At 39.0% G+C, this 26364-nt stretch overlaps 1 protein-coding gene across 1 annotated transcript in view; it reads left to right on the top strand.

The window, feature by feature from the left end:
• Window positions 1-26364, top strand: part of LOC132114416 (nuclear receptor corepressor 2-like) — a 131693-nt gene that overhangs the window by 83490 nt on the left and 21839 nt on the right. The window contains exons 15-22 of the mRNA XM_059522500.1: window positions 1428-1561; window positions 2962-3119; window positions 3723-3785; window positions 13743-13885; window positions 13985-14117; window positions 16782-17199; window positions 17650-17755; window positions 20476-20716. Coding sequence (XP_059378483.1) covers window positions 1428-1561; window positions 2962-3119; window positions 3723-3785; window positions 13743-13885; window positions 13985-14117; window positions 16782-17199; window positions 17650-17755; window positions 20476-20716 — 1396 coding nt within the window. The remainder of the gene's footprint in view (window positions 1-1427; window positions 1562-2961; window positions 3120-3722; window positions 3786-13742; window positions 13886-13984; window positions 14118-16781; window positions 17200-17649; window positions 17756-20475; window positions 20717-26364) is intronic.

Genomic DNA, 26364 nt, shown 5'->3' with positions numbered 1-26364 from the left:
CGAGATTCACGAAACTTTCATCGTGAATGTATGTAATGTTTGTGTTTTGTATTAAAGGAAGGGAGAGCATGAGGTGAAGTTGTTAGAAAGAGAGCTGTGTGTGTGTGTGTGTGTGTTGCCTGCAATAATAAAATCTGAGAGAATAATGAGCCCACAGCCCAAACACATTTGTTTTACTGGTCTTCTGCTGCTGGAGCGTTTTTGCTCAGGTCATTAAATATCGCCTGATCATAATGAGCTCACATTAAAATGCTCTCAGACTGTGCCACAGACACAGAAAGCAAGGGATACAGCGGGATGAGCCTGATGGGTGAAAGAAAGCATGAACAAAAGGGAGACAGAAAACAGAAAGCAAGTTACTGTGTGGATGAGTGCATCTGTATATGTATGTTTAACTGTGCATGAATAACTGAGTGTGTGCATATGCCGCTGTAATGAGGGATGTGGGCAGCTGACATGACATCTAATTTTACTTTTTTCTGAGAGAAAAAAAAAATCCAATGGCAAGCGTGGAAGATTCAATTTGCCGAAATGTATTTGTTCAAATTTCAAGTCGAATTTGGAAATTGTACTGTAATGTGGCTATCCTGATCAGGTGAAATACAGAAGTTTGGGGTTGGAACGATTGCTTTTTTTTTGTTGTTGAAAGAAATGAATACTTTTAATCAGCAAGGCACATAAAATTGATCAAAAGTAAATGTAAAAACATTTATAATGTTACAAAGATTTGAAAAACATGAATTCCGTTATGCTAAAACATTTATGTTAGCACACAATCATGTGGGAAAAAGATTAAATTCATATACATTTGTCAGCAGCTCCCTGTGTGCGTGTGTGTGTGTGTGTGTGTTAGGTTATATGAGGTGCTGTCTGTCAAATTGAAAAGCTCCGAGGCAGAATTGGAGCGTGGATATGTGGAGATTCCTGCACTCTTTCACTCCATTGATCTGTCTGTCCTCAGTCCCCTCAGATTCTGTCTCTGTCCCCTCCCCCTTCATACTTCTGTCGTCCATTTTCCCTTTCTTAGTAGCTGTATTGGAGCATACTCTCTCTTTCCTGACAAAAATAGATGGTCTTTGTTGCCTCATAATTCATAATGGAATTCTTATGTGAAGGAAAACCCAGATACATAGAAGTGAGGCCTGGGTGATGGGAGCACCACCTCCTCCTATGGGTGTTTTTTTTTTTTTTTCTTACAGAGATTTATAGAACAATGTACTGGTTCTAGACAGCTTTTTTGTGCATCATTGGTGAACTTGAGCTTCCGTGTGAATTTTTACAATTGAATCAGGATGTCCAGTTATTTCAAATGGGAGAGTTATGTTTTTGGGGTGAAAGTAACGTTTTAGATGGTTTTAATTAGATTTTTAATGATTTTAATTAGACTTTTAATTATTCAATTTGCTGTGCTTTGGCTGTCTTCACAGAATAACCAACAGGCACAGCAACAGGTGAACCGCAACAACCAGGAGGAGAAAGACGAAAAAGAGAAAGAGAAAGAGAAGGAGGGAGACCGTGAGGAGGAGAAAGCAGAGGGAGAAGAGAAAGAGGATGGCATAAAGTGAGTATCTTTTCTCGCCTTCTCTCCGTCTCATCTCACACTCATCCATCAGCTGTTTTTTCATTGCATTTTCTCTCATCAAATCCTTTGAACCTGTGGACTTACAGCTTTCTTTTTTGCTGTGATTAATCTTAAACTGTGAAGGCAGTTATGTTACCCGCAGGTGGAAAAAGCTGAGTTTTTTTTTTTTTTTTTTTTGTGCCACATCAAAAACTAATGTGCAATTTAATTTAATTTCCGTTACTAGAATTATGTAGGTAAAGTAAACATTGATTCATGTTTTTCAAGTAATCAGTAAACCGTAATAAAAAGAAAAAAGATTAAATATATGTAATGTAAAAATGTGTATATAAAATAAAAAATGTATATATTCATTCAAATATAGTTATATGCATTTTAATAAATATATTTTATATTTTAGAGTATGTAACTTATTAACAATATTAACAGCATAATAAATTGGTCATTTTGAATTTCCAAGTAAAAAACCCAGCCTTCTAGTTTTCACTGAACAATGGCGGTGTACAGATGCCGGTTCTGCATCATTTCATCCTAATTTAGTGAGCTGTTAGTTTCTGAACCCTAGTTCACTTGCAGGTGCACACTATATTTATATACTCTTGGGAAGTACAGGTAACAGTGTATCAATCTAAACTAAACCTGTGCAGTCAGCAGTACTGTAGGGTGTGATTAGAGCACATTAGCACTGGCCCGAATACTCAGGGCTATGTATACACCCCAGGATGCCAGCTATACATTTGCATTAAGCCGAGTCTGTGCATTTCTGTGACTTTTCCCCTATGATTCTCATGACCTGCGGGCACAGCTGCTGCTCCTATATTTAGTACTGTATCTGCAAGATGGATAATGTGCAGGTAAGATAAATGAGGGTCTGCTCATCCCACAGCCGCTTCCTGACACTGTGCCGTACTGCTGAAAGGAAATACACTAGCTAGTCAGCAAGCATTTGCATAGTGTTACCTTTTATACATGGTTCATTTTTTGGTTCTGTCTGTAATATAAGCATGTTACTTTACAAATATTTTTTTTCGAATAGGAATGCTCTTGATTTAAAAAAAATGTTGGCATCCATCCATCTCATTCTAGCATTTTATCTATTGCTCTATTTTTGTTTGTCTGCTTAGTGACATTGTACATAATGTACTGTATATATAAAAAAGATTGCGTGCTCTTGAAACCCACCATAAAAAAGAACATACTCGAATTGAGGTAAACATGCCTAATATAAATGCCTTTCAGCATTAATGTCATCATATTGGTATTGTAAAAAAAAATTCAAATGATGGATGAAAATCAAACATGATGTGTAAATAACTTTGCTGCAATAAGAGCATGATGAGACTATGATAAATGTTTTTTTTTTCTTCTGTTCTTTACAGAGATGACACCTCTGGTGAGGACGGGGAGGAGAAAGAGCCTCCTGTAACCGCTAAAGGCCGGCGCACTGCAAACAGCCGAGGACACCGGAAAGGACGAGTCACTCGCTCCATGACCAATGAGCAGGAAGAAAACACTTCACCGCTAAGCAGTGAGCAGGGTTAGCACACAGTCACATACCATTGATTTTTTTCAGTGTTTCTTTGAGGTCACGTGTTCAAATGAGTTCTTTGTTTTGCTCTGCAAATTAATTGTGCACAACCTTTTATTGTACAACATTGTCCATTTTCTGTTTTCCCAAAATGTGAGGACATTTTAACAGCAATATCAACAGAATGAGAATGATCCTAATAATGAAATGCTGTACAAATAAATGGTTGAGTTGAAACGAATGTCACAGTGTTCCCTGGTTGTACGATGAGAAGGCATTTCAATTTCCGAAATGCACTTTTTCATGATGTTTAGAGCTCATCTAGCTTAGCTAAGAGTGTTCTTGAGCTTTTGTTGATTGTGCTTCATTTATAACGTCCCCTATACTTCAGCATAAAGGTCAAAACACTGCATGTGGCAGCACTTGGACTTACTTATTAAAATATATGTTATTGAAACAATTTTTGGAAAAAGCTTCCCATTCATGTGGATAGAAAGTAAACAGGAAACAGCCACCTGGGTTGTTACCAAGTTGGTCACTAAATTGCATTATAGAGACTTGGGTATTATTGCACATTACATGACATTCAGCTTTTCTTCTTATCTTTTTTAGCAAACCTGGAGATGAATGAAAGTTCTCGTTGGACTGAAGAGGAGATGGAGACGGCAAAGAAAGGTCAGAACCCATGTTGGTTAATTTGTCATTACTGCATTAAATGACTGGACAGTATTCCCGCTGTATGGAGTCATTTTTGCAAACACAATTAAGATCCAGTGAGAAGCATTTGAATTCACAGCAGAATGAACAAGGTTGTTTCTAGATTTAGAAATAGATAACCATGGTGTTGTGGCATTCATTTCAGGGTTTGTAAAACCTTTTGAGAGAAATTCATGCACTTTTCAATGATTTTCAAATATTCCAAGTAAAAGCTTCAAGTATTTCAAGTAAATTATTAGTAACTGCACTTATTAATGCAAAAGTAATTTTATGAATCAGTTATCTTTTTTTATATTTTTATTACCCACACACACCATCCCCCAGCGCTACCAAACCTGCTTCTGGTGCCATCATCCACCAACTTCTGTAGAACTTTAGACGAGCTGCTTTCAGAAATGTCATTTACTCATGATTTAATAACAAGAGCTTCATTAATGGACTTTAAAAACTTCATGTGGGATTATATTTAAGAAAAACGGACAAAGTTTGAGTAAAGAGCAAAGGTCTAATCTTCTTTCTTGTTCGTGTCAGTGTTTATATCTGTAATGTAGACTGTAGACGCTCTGTTGACCTACTTCAGGTGTGCTGCTTCCACGTCGCTCTGTTAACAGCGCTGTGTTTCTCTGGCACCGGCACATCATATCTGATCCATCAGGCTGCCTGCTCCACACTACTCTGGTTTACAGGATCTGTAACTTAATAACATTTTATTTATGATAAAGTCCCCTAAGCCAAATCACAACAGGAGGTTGTGTGTGTGTGTGTGTGTGTGTGTGTGTGTGTGTGTGTGTGTGTATACTGTACGCACACAGTGGAGATCAAAATTAGAGAACAACTTATAAATACTTGATATTTTCTGAAATATTGTTAACACTCAAACAATCAAAATTTGAAAGAATATTAGCTGTAGGTATACCACTGTTCTAATAATGTTTTCAACAAAAACCTTTATTTTGTGGAAAACACAGTGATCAAAATTCTAGAACAGTAACCACTGTGGAATGAAAGAAGATTACAACTAAAATCTTGGAGGGCTACAGATGTCAGAAAGCCCTTGTTTTGAATGACTTCAGCACATCTGCTGTGATCTTGGTCCACTCTTCTTCAACTCTTCCATAGTTGGGTTTCTTAGCCATAACTTTGTCACCAAGGTTTTCAGTTGGGTTTAGCTCTGGACTCTGTGCTGGCTATTTCAGTGTTATTAGCTTCAAGGAACTGCTGTACCCATTTTGCAGTGTGACAGGAGTATTGTCTTGGATGAAAATCGCAGGTGGATTGGGAGATGCTTGCAGGGTAGGAACTGCATTTTGCTGAATGAGGTTCTGATAAATATTTACACTCACGCTGCCATGTAGCTGTATAAAAGGCCCAACCCCTGTCCAAACAAAATGCTCATCAGTAGGGCTGGGATAAACGATTATTTTTTAAACGATTAATCTAGCGATTATTTTTTTGATGCATCGATTAATCTAACGATTAATTTTTCCAGACCGATTCGATTTCGATTATCTCCCCATTAATTGGCTACTAACAATTTATACATGTTGATTTACATATCTGAATGAAAAAAAACATGAATTCCTTAACATTGCAATATATGTTTATTGCTCTTAAAATTACAAAATAAAAGACTGACTAAGAATGCATTACTTTGCACTTGTATAGAGATAGCGTTCAATAAAACCTTGAAGCCTTGAAAACACATAGCTTACTGAAACAAGCTTACTGAACACATAGGGCCTAGCTTACTGAAAAAAAGTTCTTCTTTCAGATGAAAATAACAACTTGATGTCTATCATTCTATAAAAAAGGTCACCCAAAATACTTGTTTAGAGCAATTGAAAGAATACAGTAACCAATGTAAACTTGAGGGCTTTAAGCTAATACAGAGAGTGCTTTAAAAAAAAAAAAAAAAAAAATTTAACAGTGGGAGCCAGCAGCCTGTCATGGAGAAAAAAAAAATCTCTGAATGCTCCACGTGAAACTTTAGCGTTCCGCCCTTTTTCTATCGTGTCTAATGATTTTGGTTAATATGCACGAGGGAGAGAGAGAGAGAGAGAGAGCGAGAGAGAGCACGACAGTGCTCGTGTAGTTTGAAAACTGTGAGTGCGTGAGCGCGCGTGAAACTTTGGTGTTTTGCCCTTTTTCTATCGTGTTTAATGATTTTGATTAATATGCACAAGGGAGAGAGAGAGCAAGAAGCGCTCGTGTTGTTTGAAGACTGTGAGTTTGCGCGCGCAGCCGGGGCTTTCTCTCGTACGCGCCCTGTCAGTCGCAGCAGTCATTCTATTCTACATCACTCACCGATCAAATAAGGCTTTGACAGCCGCCAAAAAAAAGATCAATGCAGAAAAACCCCTGGATTGGTTATATAATGTTGGACAGAATGTTGATCTAGCCATCGCGTGTATTCAGTGCACATAAGGTAAACGTTTTGCAAACGTTTTTTAGAGAAATAAAAACAGGTCGACGAATCGATTCGCATATTTTGCGTCGACGGCATCGATGACCTTGATGCGTTGTCCCAGCCCTACTCATCAGCAAAGGTGAGCCTAGCCTTTTGATTGTTTCTGCTGATGAAAGACTGCAGAGTGTGTTTTCAGTCCGACTTTTAATCCTGCCAAGACAAATCCTTATACTGTTCAGCGCTGAACTGGCGAGCAATTCCAGCTGCAGTGTTAAACCATTTCCTCATTGAGAGTCTCCACATTGTCCTCTCTTCTCATGCATTTGTCTTTCGTGGACGACCAGTCTTTTGGAGGACTTGAATTCATGTTATTGTAAACCTGCAATATTCTACAATAGACATCATAGATTGGAATGACTAGCTTCTCTTGGAAGGGCTGAAAGGGTAATCCCTTTTGGTCTTCATCTGGACCGCCTCCTATCGCAGGCTTTTAATCACCAGCGGCCCACCATCTTGCAATATCCGTGAAAATTGGAGGAATGCTGCCAGGCTGCAGATTTGTTGGCTGCTCATCCATGATGTGAATCTCCCATTCCACCACATCAAAAGTGTGGAGTCCATTTGAGGAAAGTGAACTCATGTTCAAGAAACCAGTCTAAGATGATTTGAGCTTTGTGAAATGGTGCATTATCCTGCTCTGAGTAGCCATCAGAAGGTGGGTATACTGTTTTCATAAAGGGATGGACATTTTAGCAACAATACTCAGGTAGGCTGTGGCATTTAAATGATGCTCAATTGGTACTAAGTGGCCCAAAGTGTTCCAAGAAAATATCCCCCACACCATTACACCACCAGCAGCAGTCTGAACCGTTGAGACAAGGCAGGATTGATCCATGCTTTCATGTTCTTTACGCCAAATTCTGACCCTACCATCTGAATGTCTGAGCAGAAATCGAGACTCATCAGACCAGGCAACATTTTTCCAATCTTCTATTGTCCAATTTTGGTGAGTCTGTGTGGTCTCCGTTAGCTGACAGCAGCGGCACCAGGTGTGGTCTTCTGCAGCTGTAGCCCATCTGCTTCAGGGTTCGACGTGTTGTGCGTTCAGAGATGGTATTCTGCATATCTTGGTTGTAACGAGTGGTAATTTGATTTACTGTTGCCTTTCTATCATCTCTAACCAGTTTGCTCATTCTCCTCTAACATCAACAAGGCAATTTCGTCCACACTTTTCTGTATTTTTTGGATACTTAAAGAAAACTTATTTTAAATAAGTAATTGTTTTAAAAAGTAGTCTGCTTGTGTGTGTAAAAAAAAAAAATCAAGTAAATTTTATACAAATTAAATTTGATCTAAAATGTATATGAAAATGTAGCCATGTGCTTATGATAATTGTAATTGGTTCCAAATATACTGCCACCCCTCACCCTGTGACCCTCTTAACACCAGGCTGTTACCTCATCTGTCCTTTTTAAAGCAGCTTACAGCTCCCTATGCTAATGTGTTTATCTGTGATCATGTTTAAAAGCAAGAGAGGGAGACAACAGTAATGTATGATAATGGCACCTGGCATTCTCGCTGCATTCCTGCACACAGAGAGAGAGAGCAGCTCTGCACTGTGACTAATGCATGCTGGCACAGCCTTTTAAAGGCAGGGTGGCCGTAATTGTGTCCATGTCTCTGAGAGTGGAAGTGAGTGTGTATGTGGCTGTGGGGGCACTTAATGACAGGATAAAGGCCTGTGTGACCTATAAGCCAGAGCTACTGCACACAGCTCTCCTCAAGTGTCCTTTTTAGATGCTTTTCTTTGGAGGCAAGAGCTGCAGACTGATGTATGTACTGTGTATGTGAACATTAGCTCTAGTAAATGCTGGTAAATGTGTGACATTGTATGACTGTTTTTGTATGCGTGTAAGCTGAAGTCAGTGTGAACAGAACTGGATTCAGCTCTCTGAAGAAGAGTGACAACCAGATTTAGCTGCTGTGTGTAAGCAGCCTGCTCCAACTCTGTTCATTTCTTTGTCTTTTAGTCTTTCACTTTTCACTCTCACTTTTTTTTTATAATTCTTGTCTCTGGCCTGTGCTAGGTTTTTCTTTCTTTTTTCATGTTGTTCATTCTTTCATTCTGTCGCTGTCTTTCTGTCTATCTCTGTCTTTCTGTGTGTCTCTATTTTTGTCTTTCTGTTTTTATTTGCCTGTCATTCGATCTCATTTTCTCTCTCTTCTTTTGGCTAGATTTGTGTTTTTATCTATCTGTTTTTTTATAGGGCTGCTCTCGACTAAAGATTTTTCTAGTCGACTAGTAGTCTTTTAGCAATTAGTTGAGTAATCGCACATTTATAATAATAAAACCATATAATTCATGAGACATTGCCTAAAGCCTATCAGCGCTCAAGTGCACACATAAAACTTCCCACAACGCTCAAGTGCACACATAAAACTTCCCACAACGCTCAAGCGTACACATAAAACTTTCCACAACGCTCAAGCGTACACATAAAACTTTCCACAGCACACCAGCAGAAGTAATAATTATGAATGCATCAGGAAAAAACAGCAAGATGACTGCTTTAACATTATAATATTCGATTGTTAAGCTAGTGTTTTCTGTATTTTTGGCTGCAGTGATGTAGACGACACTGACTCGGCATCTCCACAGTGGACGTGCATGTTTCATACGGATTACAGAATTCAATACATTACAATGCAATACAAAATCTATAGCACATTTAAAACAACTGCCATTGACCAAAGTGCATTGCAGAACCAGTACATACAGTAACGCAAACAAAAATTTAAAATCACTCAAATTAATTTTTAAAAGCTATACTAAAAATATATGATTTCAATATAGACTTAAAAGCATCCACATAAGGGAAAGATTTAATGTGCATTGGAAGAGGGTTCCATAATTGTGGGGCAGCCACTGAGAAATCCCTGTCACCCTTTGATTTTAATGTAGTTTTAGGAACATGAAGAATCATCTGACTCGAGGATCTCGTATTTATTGTATTTTGATAAAGAATCAAAAGCTCAACAATATATTCTGGGGCAATTCCATGTAGTGTTTTAAAAACCATCAACAAATAATCTGAAAATATTTGGTTTCCATTTGAATAAATATTTTGAAAGTAGACATTTCACTCTCTTTCATGTTTGTGACAAAAGCACAGACCTTCGGTTACTTGTTTTTTTTTATGTGCTCAAGTTCACTGAGACCTAGATGGTAGAAAGCACACCCTGTTTGCTTTAATATTTTGCAAAAGCACAACGTTTTGTTATTGTGAGTGTACACAAATAAATGTAAACCTTTTACAAATTAGAAAGCTGTATTACTCTGTAATACAGTCAAATTAAGTTAAATGAAAATGATCACACTGGTGCCCTCAAGTTAAAGAGAAAGTTTACCCAAAAATTTAAATTCTGTCTTTAATTACTCACCATTGTGTCATTCCAAATCAGTAAGACCTTCGTTCATTGACTGTCACGGACTACATGACTTCACCACTTATGTGGAATTACTATAATTTTTTCTGTCCGACTAAGTGACTATAAAATTTTGATCTCTCTTCACGTTGACTAACAGTTAGTGATTATTAGGGGAAAGCCCTAGTTTTTTTATTTGACATTCTTCATTAGGGCCCAACCCCAAAGTGTTATTTTTGTTCTTCTTTATTTTTATTTTGTGTCCCTCATTTATTTTGGGGCCTTAACATGCTCAAAAGCTCTTCAAAATTGGCACACAAATGGTAGATACTCATCATGATGCCAAGATACTGAAGATGCTAAATTGTGAATGTATTTTGGATATCTTGAATGGTGTTGGAGACTTATTAACCAAAGATCAAAGATCGGTTGTTTCACTTTAACAGCACATTAAAACATCACTCGTACTTGATCTGGGCAAATTGTCCACCAGTAGAAAGATCACTGTTTTGATAAAATATTGTCGCCGTGACAGCAATTTAGTAATTTATTTCAGGAGTGCAAAATAATAAATTGGTATGTCATATTTAGAATAGAAATTTACAATACATTCAGGCACGTCTGCAGCGGTTTATTTTAACAGCAAAAAAGGAAACCGTAATTTTCTTACATCATTGAAGTACATTATCCAAACACTTCAAATCTTTTTACATATGGAGAACATGTCGTTTTGAGAAAACATGCTTAGTTTAATAAATTGTCTCTGCTCTGGGGGCTCACTGAAAATCGAAAACGATCAGACATTTCGTCTGACAGGTTAAAGCTGTAATACTAAGGTTGTCCACAAGATAGTAATTAAATCTTAAGTCTTTTAAGCCTAATCTTTTCTTTTCCCTTTTTTTTTTTTTGCTCACTGTCCATCCCGGATTTACAAAGAAATCTTTAGAATCACTTGATATGTCATGTGCTTTCAATATAGTTTCATAAAAATGATTTCTTATAGACCATTGAATATTTATAAATAAGACCCTCTGTGTGTATCTGTTTTATACTCTTGATATTCTAAAGTAACCCTTTCTGGGGGCAAACAGCAAAATTAAAAACTAAGGTTGTCCACTAGATCATAGGTTACTGCTCGGTTCCATTAGTTAGAATGAAAAAAAAATGCGGTACATAAAATAAGCCAATATGTACTTTACTCGTAATATAGTTTTCCTTTAATTATTTAAATGATGCTTATAGATAATTAAAAAAAGGTCTATAGTGTTTATCACTAAAATTTTTGTTAACCCTTTACAACAAGGTCTCATTTGTGAACATTAATGCACTAACAAAGAACAATATATTATATTAATATATAATGTTAGTAGGTTTTAAACTTAATATTAACTAAGATTAATAAATGCTATATAAGTATTTTTCATGTTAACTAATATAGTTTGTTAATGTTAACAATTGTAACCTTATTGTAAAGTGTTATCAAAGGTTTTTTGACATTGTTCTCTCTGTGTGTGTGTGTGTGTGTGTGTGTGTGTGTGTGTGTGTGAGACTCTTGATGTTAGTTTGTAACCTTTGCATTGCTTTGCAACCTTAAAACCAGACTGCCAGAGGGTTTCTGTAAATGCATGTGCCTACTGTGCACTGTTTTCCTGATGCAACCAGGGTAGCATTGCACTGGTGGCTTGGGCCCGTCATTGCTGCCAGGCGCTATATTTTCTTTTTTTTTTTTCTTTTTTTCTCTGTCTTTCATTCTGTTTGTTTTCTTTTTATCTGTCTGTCTTTGTATTTGTCTTTCTGTTTGTCTTTTTTCTCTCTTTCTATCTCTTTCAGTTTCTGAGTGAGAGAGTGAGTGGTTAGATTAAGTTGTTGGAGTGCAGAGAGAAAGGAAGTGGCTGAATTGTGGATTGGCATGAATTAGAGGATTTGGCAAGCCTCCCCGTTTCTCCCTCTCTCACACTGTTGTTAAGGACTGTTTGTAGAGGTCACATTGAAGAAGAAAAGCAGGTCAGTTTGGAGGAATTGCTTTCCCTCTGCTTTCTCATGATATCAACATCAAACCTCTCAAATCTCTCTTTATTTCTGCCACAATCTCTTGCTCTCATTGTCTGTTTGTTTTTGTGTGTTTGAGCATAGATGTGTTTTGGCACAGATAATATGCACTAGAGACTGCAGAAGAGAGAATGATAGAAGAGATCAGATGAGGTTGTGGAGGGAGGGAGGGCGGGCATTAGGGAGGTGGAGTCACTGCATCTCATCTTCACTTTGCTGTTAAATTCCAGCCAAGCGGCAGCCAGTGAAGAGAAGTGGAAAAAAACTGTGGCCTTGAGACAGAAAGAGAGAGGAGGCTGGCGAGGGAAAGCGCGTGAGTTTGATAAATAGAGAGAGAGAGAGAGAGAGAGAGAGAGAGAGAGAGAGGACAAAAAGAAAAAGAGAAGGGCTGCTCTGTTTAGAGAGAGTCAGAGAAACGACAGCACAGCTATCAGAGGAGGAATGGGAAGCTAATTTCCCTCCCAAACACCACTACTTTTTCTCTTTTCTACTTTCTTACTCTTCTTCATGCTGTTCCGGAGTCCCAAGTGCCTCTGCTGTGCATTTCCATGGAAATCATGTGAGCATAGATGAAAAGACTGATTGAGTGATACAGAAGAAAGGAAGAGTGGGCTGCAAAAATGTTTTATGCAACAACCTGATTGGACCATCCACAGTGGGCCAATGCTGAGGATTTTAATTGGATGTAGCATTGGTACATGCTCTTGAATTACCAAAGCTGATTGGACAGCATTGTCTTATTTGGATTACTCCTACATGTGGAAATACTTGAAAGAATGCTATGTTTTGAAATTGAAGATGGATGAAACCTGCATTTCAGGAAGTTTAGGATCGTGTTTGACCCTTCACTGGATTTAACAGCTACTTTGACATTTGCTGAATTGGGCAAGAATGGAGTTTCCTTGACTTTTGACCTACTTCTGTTATATAGAAGTACTTCTGGGCAATGTATAAATTGCAAAGCATGCTTTTATTTAAGCAGTCTTTGCCCTGCTGTTTCTTTTTGCTATGTTACATTGATTAGGATGTGCGTGCATTTCTGACAAGCAACTGGAAGTTTGGAGATTAAACTGAGACAGAAACAAAGATCAGAGATGGTGAGGATAAGCATACAAATCAGACTTCAAATGATTTCTTGCTTTGCTTGTTTGTTGACACTAAGGGCATTTTTTTATTTCGCTCCATGCACTTACTCTCTTCATTTTATCTCTCCATCTCATTTTCTCTGTCCCTGTCCAAGCTACACTGACTGTCCTGTAGCTTTGATGTGGAGGCAGTAGTGCTTTATTGTGGACACTTGCGCTATAAATACAAAGCAGTTATTTAGACTGGACAAGATAGGTTCTTAATGTGAAGCTAAACAGTACACATCAATTTGGCTGATGTCTGCTGAGAGTTAGCTTGGTGTTAAATGATTGAGAATAGTTCATGTCAGGCTGTTGCCCCACTTTCCTACTTCAGACGGCAAGCGGCAGCATATGATCTTTGACCTTTCGTTTTAAGTTTTTCTTAATGACCATGCAAGGCTGGGCAAATGGGAACACTTGAGGCATCCATAACCCAGCACACAGGGGTCTTGTGTGTTAGTGTTGATAGATATTGTCTGTTAGAAATCTTATATAAACTGTAACGGCCTTGGTGCTGCCCTATTTTGAGTGCATGTGACTTAGTGAGACACCGGGGGAAAAATGAGACCTACACATACCTTTACACTACAGGTAAAAAGTTTTTTTTTGTTTTGTTTTGTTTAACCAAGGCTGACCAAGGATGCATTTATTTGATAAAAACAGTAAAATAAATAATATTGTAAAAAATTAGTTTTTTTTTTTAGTTTTTTTTTTTAATTAAATTGTGATTAATCTGCCTGGCCAGTATAGTGGTTTCATTATCATTTCCCATTTTTTGTATCAATAAAATGTTAGCTGCGTCATGCAGACAGTGACATTGTATTTTGTGCGTTGAAATAACTATGAAGATAGTTAACTCTATCACTCATAGTTCTGTTGAGAATGTTCCTTCTCTTACTTTCATAGGTCTGCTCCAGTATGGCAGAAATTGGTCCGCAATCGCCAAGATGGTGGGCTCCAAAACAGTCTCCCAGTGCAAGAACTTCTACTTTAACTACAAGAAGAGACAGAAACTGGATGAGATTCTGCAACAGCATAAAATAAAATCGGTCCGTTTTCAGAGAGTTGGAGATTATTTATAATTGTTATTTGTTATATGTTGTATTGGTTTCATGTTGTTGTGTTTTTATGCTTGTTTTTTTTCATAGGAGAAAGAGCGTAAGGCCAGACGCAAAGGTAAAGCTCTTCAGAACGAGGAGGCCAGCGCTCCATCTGCTGAAGAGGAGATGGAGGGATCAGGAGTCAGCGGCAATGAGGAGGAGGCTCAGGAGGATGGAGAGGGTATGGATACAAACACTTACTTCATGCACATCATTGTGCAGTAACTTATAACACTAAGATTAATGTCCATTCAAACAGTCATTTGTTGCATATTACTCACTGAGTTTGAGAAATGGAAATAATGAAACTCAGAGTTAAGGTCTGAGAAACAAATGAGCAGTATGGTAATTACGTTATCAGCCATAGCTATGAAACCAAACACCTCTGAGGTTTTGTGGTTTCCAGGAAGTCCCACAGCAGCTCAATTCAAACAGCAGAGTGCTTTTCTCAGAATATCAGGAACACGTGGCTTAGACTCACCTATGACCTCACCCGTGATACAACTCTGACCTACTTCTGAGAAAGAGAGACACTCTGCGCAAGCATGAGTTGCTTTTTTAGGAGAGCTGCGTATTGTGAAGTGGTTTTGTTATAGTGGAGCGACCAGACAGTCTGAGTGTCAAATTGTATGTTGTGCTGTAGACGTAATTTTGGAGCTGTACTTCCACAAGCCTGCCAGGCAGCTATGAAACAAACACTTTGTGCTGTGTGTCAGGCAATCAGGTGTGGCTTGCCGATAAATGGGTTTCGTAAGCTTTCATAAAGCCATATTTATTAGGTCAAAGCTTGTGAAAGAAAGCCAGCAAGGGAAGTGCTTATTATGTTATGGTTGTTGTGTAATTACATCCAGCTGGGAGAGCACACTCAACGGCTGGGGTTTGTTAAGCCAGTGGGAAAATGAGGCTTATCATAGTCCCCTGCTGTGTATTTACTAGTTATGTTTACTTTTTGATTTGACAAAGGACATGTTAGGTTTAGATAAGAGTGATTCTTCATCCAGGAGCTTTTCTGTGCCCTTGGAAGATTTTAAAATAAAAAAAAGTTTTAAAGCAGTTGTTCGATTTTAACGGACATGCTATATTCGATTTCGCTGTTTATGGTATCCGTTTAATGGATTGTTTTTTTTTTCTTTTCCAAGAGTGTTGAAATGTTTCATTTGTCAGAATTTTGGGCTTTTAAGTTCCTTTTCATACTTTCCTTGCTTAAAAATCATATTTTTGAAAGTTGTCTTCAGTTTTGTATGTGCAATATATATGTATACAATTTTAAAATAGATTTAAATGGAAAAGATTTCTTAATTTGTAATATTTCACAATATTATTGCTCTTACTGTGTTTTTACTCAAAAAAAGAGACTTCTTTCAGAAACATTAAAAAAAGCTTACATCCCTACATTTTTGAACAGTTGTGTACTAGGGCTGGGACAACGCGTCGAGGTCATCGATGACGTCGACACAAAAAATACGTCGACGCAAAATATGCGCATCGATTCGTCTATTCGTCTATTCGTCTCTAAAAAACGTTTGCAAAACGTTTACCTTGTGTGCGCTGAATATACGCGATGGCTGGATCAACATTCTGTCCAACGTCATAAAACCAATCCAGGGCTTTTTCTGCATTGATCTTTTTTTTGGCGGCTGTCAAAGCCTTATTTGATCGGTGATTGATGTAGAATAGGATGTCTGCTGCGCCTGACAGGGCGCGTACGAGAGAGAGCCCCGGCTGCGCGCGCAAACTCAGTCTTCAAACAACACGAGCGCTTCTTGCTCTCTCTTTCCCTTGTGCATATTAATCAAAATCATTAAACACGATAGAAAAAGGGCGAAACACCAAAGTTTCACGTGCGCTCGCGCACTCACAGTCTTCAAACTACACGAGCGCAGTCTTGCGCGCTCTCTCTCTCTCTCTCTCTCTCTCTCTCTCTCTCTCTCTCTCTCTCTCTCTCTCTCCCTCTCGCTCCCTCCCTCGTGCATATTAACCAAAATCATTAGACACGATAGAAAAAGGGCGGAACGCAAAAAGTTTCACGTGGAGCATTCAGAGATTTTTTTTTTCTCCATGACAGGCTGTTGGCTCCCACTGTAAATTTTTTTTTTTTTTTTTTTTTTTTTTTTTGGAAAAGCACTCTCTGTATTAGCTTAAAGCCCTCAAGTTTACATTGGTTACTGTATTCTTTCAATTGCTCTAAACAAGTATTTTGGGTGACCTTTTTTATTGAATGCTAGACATCAAGTTGTTGTTATTTTCATCTGAAAGAAGAACGTTTTTCAGTAAGCTAGGCCCTATGTGTTCAGTAAGCTTGTTTCAGTAAGCTATGTGTTTTCAAGGCTTCAAGGTTTTATTGAATGCTATCTCTATACAAGTGCAAAGTAATTCATTCTTAGTCATTCTTTTATTTTGTATTTTTAAGAGCAATAAACATATATTGCAATGTTAAGGAATTAATGTTTTTTTCATTCAGATATGTAAATCAACATGTATAAATTGTTAGAAGTCAATTAATGGGGAGATAATCGAAATCGAATCTGTCTGAAAAGATTAATCGTTAGATTAATCGATGCATCGAAAAAATAATCGCTAGATTAATCGTTTAGAAAATAATCGTTTATCCCAGCCCTATTGTGTACTTTACCAGAATTGAAGGTATCATGTCAGATCTTTATTCCAGAACATGGAAGAAATGTTTTAACATGGATAAAACAAATTTTCAGGAAGCCAGAAGAGCCCCAAATTTGAAGAATGACTTTCCCATAAAAACACCTTGCCAATCAAACCACACTTAACAGATGAGCTGACATTCATGTCCTACCCTCTTATGACATTTCCCCATCACTTCTTTTTTCAGGTGGAGCTAATAACAGCTCAGACACCGAGAGCCTCCCTTCCCCACGCTCCTCAGATGACAGCAAGGTCAAAGAAGAAGGCTCAGCATGGCCCAAAACTGCACCCAATGCCACTTCCTCCTCATCCTCAACGGACAAGGACATGGCAGCAATGGAGACAGGGCCGGAAGAAAAGCCAAAAGTAAACAAAGGAGAAGGGGAGCAGGGAGCAGTGAAGCAGGAAGTAAAGACGGAACCGGGTGAGTGTGGTAAGGAGGCAACAGGAGAAGATAAGAAGCCTCCTGCCTTCGAGGTGGAGGAGAGAAAGAAAGAGGTCAAAAAGAAAGAGCATGGAGGAAAGAGCGGAGCTCAAGACAGTGACTCCAGTGCCACTTGCAGTGCCGATGAGGTAGAGGAGACGGAAACCTCAGACAAGAACAGGTGAGGGTGTGCATATGTGTGGATGAGAGCGAGGATTGATTGGTTGCTTGGGTGGGGTCTTTTGTGTTTTGCAGTTAAGGAGGCAGGGATTGTTGATTTGTCCTGTAGGACTCTTTATTTTTTTTCCATGACAGCAAACACTGTATATGTTGGCAGAGTCAGGGGAAACATTAGCCTGTGAGCTTGCCAAACATGACCGAGCGAGAAGTGTGTGTGTCAGTCAGGCTGGCTGTCTTTTGTGTATTTTGCATTTTACATTTCCATAAGACTTCATGAGGAAAGTCTATATTTGTTTATGTGTGTTGCAATGATGATTGTGTGTGTGTGTTTATGGTTTTGTGGCATTAATGTGCTGTTTACAAAGACAGTAAATAAGAGCGAATGAGGCTCTGACCATATTAAGCAATAACTCTTCTCTGCTCTTCTCACTCTCAACACAATGTCTGCTAGGCCAAGTTTGTTGAATTTCGCCCATGATGGAGTGATCACTTCTCCAGTTCAGAAACCACTGGACCTCAAACAGCTCAAGCAGAGAGCAGCTGCTATTCCTCCCATAGTAAGTACATACCCATACCAACATTCATCTTTTTCACTCACTTGTGGTTTGAATTTCATGAGGTTTTCATGTTAACAACTGGTATATCTGGGCCAGATTACACAGATTAGCATCTTCTCTCCATGCTGCCATGGTTACAAAGGCTGTTTTTATTCCTATGAGATGCTAGTTTTTCACCTCTGCTCTTAGCTATTCAGACACTAATGATGAGCTATCAGCCAGAACGTCGGAGCTCTGGCAAGAAGAGAGGTGTGTAAACTGATATGTGCTGTTTTAAGAGCAGTTTGCATTTTTCCTCTCTTCTTCGTTAGTATCACCAAAACAGGGATGACTCTTAACAGGTTGTTTTTGTTGCAGTTCTTTTAAGTAAATGACCTCTGTTATGATTTATTAGCCTTTTTTGAACACCACTCTGTTTAAAGACAATGATGTTAGGCAGTCATTAGGGGTGTGCAATATGTATTTTCTATGATAACACCATATTTGTTGTTTAAATGGTGTGTGAGCTGACATTATGAAGTATGTTACTCACTTTGTTAAATATATATATATATATATATATATATATATATATATATATATATATATATATATATATATATATATATTAGTGGTGAGCCCAATTCAGTACTCGCGGTGTTCTGGTGTTCAGGGCTATTGGATGCGTTCATCGTCTCTTAAAGTGACCGTGCCTAATTTGGCTACTGGCTGCTGTAATGTTAATCCAAGAAAATGAAAATCACTCACTGCTCTTGACTGAATTACTTTGTACTTTTAACAGTCAAACCAAAAATTATTCAGACACCAGATATATTTTTATATATATAGCAAATATATAGCAAAACTGTAATAATGTGAGAAATGTTGAAGGTGTCTGAATAAATGTAGGTTTGATTGTATATTTCATTTTTATATGAAGACTATCCAGTGCTATTTTACATTTAATTATTTGGTTTCTGTACCTTGACACCTACAAACTTGAAAAAAACTTACACATTGTGTAAATATCACAAATAAATAAAAATAAACAAACATACAAATTAAACAATTTCAAACAGGGCCCACTGGTACAACCTTCACCGGGTCCCCACTGACCCCAGCTACGGCCCTGCTCACGCCTGTTTCACACATACTCCGTCTGCAGTGCGTATGCAGTCCGTGTGCGTTATGTATGTGGTGCAGCAGGGACTGGATGTGCTTTCACACAGGATGCGTTTGCAGTCCGCTACTTGGTACGTAAACGATCGCTGCACTGCTGCAGACGCACCGCTCCTGGAACGCAACTGGAATCAGTTAACATGGGTGCGTAAAAAAATATGCAAAGCATACGCACTGCAGACGGAGTATGTGTGAAACAGGCGTAAGGTTGTTTGCACCTTGTGCAATGTGGAATTAGTTTACAGCTTTTTCAAGCACTTTGTGATGCATTTTGGAAACAGGAGATGAGCCCCTTTTCTAATGCACTACCTAGCTTGATAAACCCCTTCTCAAAGACTTACTGTTTGTCAATTTTATTTGGGTAACACACAAATAATCTGAATGCCTTCGGTAGAATTCGAATGAGCCATTTTAATCTAGATTAATCTTGATTAATTTCAAGATCACAGTGAGATTAATCTAGATAAAAAAAAATTAATCTATGCCCACCACTAATATATATATATATATATATATATATATATATATATATATATATATATATATATATATATATATATATATATATATATATATATATATATATATATATATATATATATATATATATATATATATATATATATATATATATATATATATATAATAAATAAATAATATATATTATATATATAATATAATAATCAAAATTATGTCTGTGATGTAGCCTAATAAAATGCAGTTGAAATGCATTTTAAAAATTGAGTTTTTGCCTTGAATTTATATAATATATTTAGTTTTTTTTCCAAATATCAAAATTATTTCAAACATGATATTGAGGTATAAGGTGAAATTACATGATATATAAGGTTGGGAAATATTGCTGTTATAAAGGTAAAGCACAAAAAAACTAAGAAAAATATTGTCTAAATTATCGTTATCAGATATATACACAGTACTGTGCAAAAGTCTTAGGCCACTAGAATTCTCACCAACAAAAAAGTTTTTTTTTTTTTTCCGCACAATGTAGTCACGCCAAATGTTGATTTAATTTAGTTAAGTAATAGAATTTAATTCATAAAATCTATTTATGGCATTATTTTTGACGGCATCCTCACTTTACAGCATTTTTACAAATAAAGTAAAGTGCCTAAAACTTAGCACAGTACTGTAGCTTTGCAGGTTTCTTGAAGTGTCTTGGAGACATTGCCACAGTTCTTCTGGATTGAGTCTGTCTCAGTTTGTTCAGTTTCTTAATGTTATTCCAGACAGACTGATGATGATGAGATCAGTTCTCTGTGTGGAGCACTGGCTGCTGTTAGACTCCTTGTGCCAAAAAAAAAAAAAATATATATATATAGAAATAAAATACTTTTAAAATACAATTTCTTTAAATTTTTTTTTCCAACATTGCACACCCCTTGAAGTATAGTTGTGATGTTGCAAACATAGTGGCTTTTAAACATCAGATGACTCTTTAATTTTAATTCTGTTTTTCATGACATTAAACTTCATGGCACTTAGTGATGTGTACATGTCTTGTATAATGTGGTGTAGTGAGCATTTTGTGTCTGTGCTTGTAGATGCCAGAGATGTCATTAGCAGGGCGTGATAACCGGCCCGGGTTGCTGGGGAAGCAGCAGGGTATGCCCCACGCTCTTGCATTGTACCAGCAGCAGATTACCATGGCACATGAATCTTCCCAGGAGGCCAAACAGCAACAATCACAGCCAACCAAATCTCAACATAACACAGGAGGCGGAGACTCCAACAGCCCACTGGTCAGGACTCGCAGCCCTGGTGTCTCTGACAGAGAGAGGGAAGGTAAGCTGCTTTCTGTTTTTTTATCCCTTTGTTCATTATCCTTTCATCTATTCCTTCGGTTCATTTTCCTGCCCAGCTTTCTCCACCATCATTTTCCTCGGTTGTGTCTACTACGCCTGTTAAGCAAGTTCTCATGTGTGTCTGTGCACATGTGGAGTGAGTGGTAGTGTGGGTTGTAAATATAGTGAAAAAGGACATTGTATTCAGGCAAGACCTGACCACCTAGACGGACAGCTAGAGAGCAAACTTTGTTACTTGACTTGTGCAAATATGAAACTGATGCTGCTTTAGTAACAGACTTATGTGTAACAAAAGTGGTGACAAGTTTTACAAGCAAAGCTCTCGCACCGTTTCAAATGTTCAAGTTGCTCACACAGATTCTTCAAGGTGACCAACAGAAAGCTGCTTGGTTTGAAAGTGTGAGCTGTGCTTCATACATCGCTACACTATTGACCATTGATACTCCATATAACAATAGGTTACTGTCGTAACCCCGGTTCTCTGAAACATCGAGTGGAGAGATCCACCTATGGGAAGGGCATCCGTACCTGACCTCTGCAGAAGCATCCAATTGCACCAAGTCTGGCTAGACAGACAGAAGCGCGCAGCCAATGCCAGGTAAGGCCCCGCCCCCTTACCTAGGGGTATAATAATGGCTGCAGCGCTGCTATTCTACAGTAAGTATATTCACTTCTCGTGTGGCAAGCCGGGCAAAGCTGGTGGATCTCTCCACTCGATGTTTCAGAGAACCGGGGTTACGACAGTAACCTAATGTTCTCTTTCATCATCTCGTGTTCGAGATCCACCTATGGGAGAGACATGGACAGCTCCCCGATTGCCCAATACACTCACAGTGAGGTTCTGAAAGCCAGAGAAGGGTCGCCCCAGAGAGGCGGTGCCTAACACGTCCCATACTCATGAACCTGCAATACTGATGCACAAGTCGTGGCCTAACGGTTAGAGAGTCAGACGCACAATCGAAGGGTTGTGAGTTTGAGTCTCGGGCCAGCAGGAATTGTGGGTGGGGGAGTACATGTACAGTGCTCTCTCCACCCTCAGTACCACGACTTAGGTGCCCTTGAGCAAGGTATCGAACCCCCAACTGCTCCCCGGGCGCCGCAGCATAAATGGCTGTCCACTGCTCTGGGTGTGTGTTCACAGTGTGTGTGTGTGTGTGTTCACTGCTCTGTGTGTGTGCACTTCGGATGGGTTAAATGCAGAGCACAAATTCTGAGTATGGGTCACCATACTTGGCTGAATGTCACGTCACTTTCACTTTCAATCGTGACTGCTGTGCATATGCAGCACATGAAAAAAAAAATGTTAGCATCACACACGATAACCAATGTGCATATAAATACACCCAGAAAAAGAATGTAAAAACATGCTTAGTGACAGGGATGTGCATGGCCAGCCGGCCCATTCACTCCTTCACCACTTCCAACGGGGTTGCAGGGAAGGGCTAAGAAGACCCCACCCCTAAAACCAGATGTGCTACCGAGATACTGGTGACATCCAGCCGGTAATAATGCACAAAGGTATGAGGAGAAGCCCAACTGGCAGCGGAGCCCAATGTGAGAGGCGTTGCTTAGGAATAAGATTCCCTCCATGAGGTGGTGCCCATAAAATAAAAAAGCTCGTCGCTCTTCCGGAAAGCACTGGTCCTGTTCATATATGTCCATAAAGCACGGACGGGACTCGGAGCATTTAGCCTCTCATCCTCCGGGGAGGAAAAAGGTGGAGGGTGAAAAGCGGACAGCTCCAACACCTCCGAAGTGAACGCAGGGAAGCACTTCGGCATGAAGACCGGATTAGGCTTAAGGGAAACCATATCTCCACTAAGAGAGAATTTAGTGCACGAGGGATGAACCGAAAGTGCATGTAGCTCACTGACACGTTTGGCTGATGCCAAGGCCAAGAGCAAAGCTGTCTTGAAGGACAGCAGCTTTAGGGAAATACTTTCCAAGAGGTTCAAAAGGATATTGAGACAGAGCCTCCAACACCATGGAGAGGTCCCACTCAGGAACAGTTCTCCTGATGACTGGCAAGCGGCGTTGGGCACCCTTCATAAATCTGTGGATTAGAGGATGCTGCCTGACTGTTGAGCCCTCAAAGCCCACATGACAGGCCGAAATCGCAGCCAAGTAGACCTTAATTTTGGAAAAAGACCTGCCTTTTTCCAAGAGGTCTTGGAGGAAACAAAATATCAGGAACTGAGCACTGATAAGATGTGAGACCACGCCCATCACACCACCCTTCGAACACTTGCTATTTACTGCCATACAAGAATCTCAACCATAACATATCCACTATCTGCGGGTGAAGGCGCCAATCTCCGTAGATTGGGTTTCCCCTTGATAGAAGATCCGCGCCTCTGTTTAGAAGGCCCGGAACATGAATCGCGCGTAAAAACAGGAAAACCTGTCTGCTCCACACTAAAAGCTTGTAAGCTAGAGTGTGAAGTTTCGACGAGCACACGCCGCCCTGATGGTTGATATAAGCCACTGCCGCCGTGGTATTGTCGCAGCGTACGAGCACATGATGTCCCTGCAGGCGAGGGAGAAAATGATTCAGAGCTTTCCACACGGCCATAAGCTCTAAATAATTTATGTGCGCTGAACGTAGTCTGCTCGGCCACAGACCGTTCTGCCCTCCTGGGTGGCGCCCCAGCTTGATAAGGACGCATCTGTCGTCACAACTTTCCGCATCATAACTGTCCCCAGAGGGGTTCCCTGTGCGTAAAAGTCTGTGCTCTTCCAGTGGTGCAAGGCTGCCGAGCAGGCGCACGTCACTATTACAGAGCGGCAAAGATAGCGAGTCGGGCTGAAATGTAGTAACAAAACCCATTTCATGAACGCGCTCATTCTCAGGAGTCCCAGCGGTACAACCTGGATAGATGTAGCCATAAGACCCTGCAGCCTGAGGCATGTGCGATATTGTACTTTCGCCCCCTTTCTGAACTGCGACAGACAGTTCATTAGAGAGAGAACGCGCTCTTGAGAGAGACGTGCTCGCATGGAGACCGAGTTCAACTCCAAACCCAGGAAAATGACATTCTGACTGGGTGTAAAATTGCTCTTGGTCACATTCACTCTGAACCCGAGAGATGTGATGTGCGTGAGCACACTGCAGGTGTCCTGCAACACTTTCTCTTTCGATTGGGCTATGATGAGCCAATCGGGCAGCCGTGGGAGCAGGTGAAACGACGAGAGCGCGGGCGGTCCTGAATGCAGAACACAACAGAAGGCTGAGAAGATGACAGTCACGTCTGGCGGAGGCTGATCAATCGATATGTCCTCCTGAAGACACGAAGGTGAGCAGCGTAATCCAGCCGAACTGTGTCAATTCAGAGATCGCGATAAGCGAATGTCAACTGGAGAATAGCAGCGCTGCAGCCATTATTATACCCCTAGGTAAGGGGGCGGGGCCTTACCTGACATTGGCTGCGCGCTTTTGTCTGTCTAGCCAGACTTGGTGCAATTAGATGCTTTTGCAGAGGTCAGGTACGGATGCCCTTCCCATAGGTGGATCTTGAACACGAGATGATGAAAGAGAACTCCATATACAAGTGAAAAACTAAGCCTTTTTTTGCACAGGCCTATCTAAAGGGTTAATGGTCCCACCTAGTGATCAACTGTAAAAATAACAAATTTTACCTCTTCCCAAAAGAGAAAACCACAAACAATCAAGAATGCATGATTATATGGTGTCATGGCTTTGCAATCAAAAAATGTCGTTATAATGGAAGTCAATGGGGCAAAAACAGCCAGCAACAACAAATGAGGGAGAAAATTTTTTTTTATCTAATGCTGCACAAAAACTAACAATGCATCAAAGCCAATCTTGTTACTAATCTTTGACATGCCCAAGACTGTTATAAAATGTTTTTTTTTTTTTTTCAAATCAGTGACATCATTTATGAACTTGGTAATTAAAGAGTTAAAATCTTGGATTTTTTTTAAACATTTGGTAGTTTTGATCAGGACTGAGGTTGATTAATAGATTTATGCAAAAAAAATTAAAAATTTTTTTTATCTGATACATTTTTACAGCAGTTCAATTCAGTGGATGTTTTCCTCCACGAACAATAATGAAAGGGTAGTGAATTTGCCCACAGTGTACCGTTGAGTTTTTGAAAAATTGCAAAGCATTTCCCCAAAATATGGGTCAAAATAAAATGTGTCATCAAAAATCATTCCATTAGCTCAAACACAGAGAAAGTTGTGGCCAAAATAAGACTAAACTTTACCCCCTAGTGGATGAAAACGTCCCCAACAACGCATAAGGGTTAAAAAATGTAACCTTGCTATTGTTTACTCTATGAACACATATTAGGCAGCACAATACATTTGTGACCATATTGGTTTGAGCTGAAATAAGTGATTCTTATTTTGTGTAATGTCCACCAGACACGATTTCATATTTACACTGCTCTTTGACCAACTTGATTCTGAAAGGTCAGTTGCAGAATTCTGCCAGCAAATATGTTTTGCATAATGACCACTAAAGTGTATAAATGACTTGTTGCCCCTGGCAGCCAATTTCTTACATAGCTGTGCTAGTTTGTGTCTCTCGTACCACTCTGTGGCCTCTTTCCTCATTCAAAGTAAAACACAGGGATTAAAGTTTTCCGTTGCTACGACTGAATTCCATCAACTGGAAATATTGAGCGAAAAAAAAAAAACACGTAGTGCATTGTTGTTGTTGATCCGCCGGCACACCAAAAATCATCCCCGCCATGGTTGCAGCTTCTCAGTGACAGCATGATGCCACTCGCATCATTCACAGTTGGGTTATTAGCAGAGAACACAGAGCATATTTTGCACATTCTTTTGAGTCTTGAGAACTCACTTGGGCACTTTCATTTTCTGTGCTCCCACAGATCGCGATAAGGAGGGTGACAGCTTTTAATAGTTATTAAGGGGGTTTGCAAATGTGATATTGATTTAATACAACAGTTCAGTAAACAAGTACTGGCTGATTTTGCTCTATTTCTTTAACGAAAATAGTTTCAAAAATAGTAACTGAAAACCCTCTTTTTTTTTCAAATCTCAGTGATTACCCATTCATAAAGACAGTCACTTGCTACATCCCTGAATGAATCAGCCATTTGAACGAATCAATTGAATGAATGATTCAGTGATAAAATCAGTTACTCATGCCACCTGCTGGTGGATTTAGTTTTATTTTTAGCATATAATGTCAGTTATTTGAATCCTTTAATATTTTTGTATTCAAAATGTTCTTCTGTGCCACCTGTCTTACAAATACATTTTTTATTAATACTAATTTCATATGATTGGTTACTTATTTGTCTTATTCTACTACTTATATAGTTTGTTTTTATTTCTTTAACTGCTGAGAACGGTTTCAACCCAAATGAATATTAAATGTTCTATTATTTATTTATTTGGATTTTGGATTAGCATAATAAATGGGATAATGTACCATCAGCAGGTTGTTTTTGGAGAAAAATCTTTTATTTTGCAATAATTTTAGGCTGACTCTTTATTTTCTGTATATTCTGTATTTCAATATATCCCTTTAATAGTACAGACAAACTGATGTAGTATTTATTTTAATATAGACTATAACATGAATGTAATTATAAGCTTATTGGTTAAAATTTGTATTTCAATGTTTAAACA

Source organism: Carassius carassius, chromosome 34 (assembly GCF_963082965.1).
Source record: "Carassius carassius chromosome 34, fCarCar2.1, whole genome shotgun sequence".
In the NCBI taxonomy this organism is placed as follows: domain Eukaryota; kingdom Metazoa; phylum Chordata; class Actinopteri; order Cypriniformes; family Cyprinidae; genus Carassius; species Carassius carassius.
The sequence above is the reverse complement of the archived record's forward strand: the minus strand, read 5'-3'. Positions and strand labels throughout refer to the sequence as shown.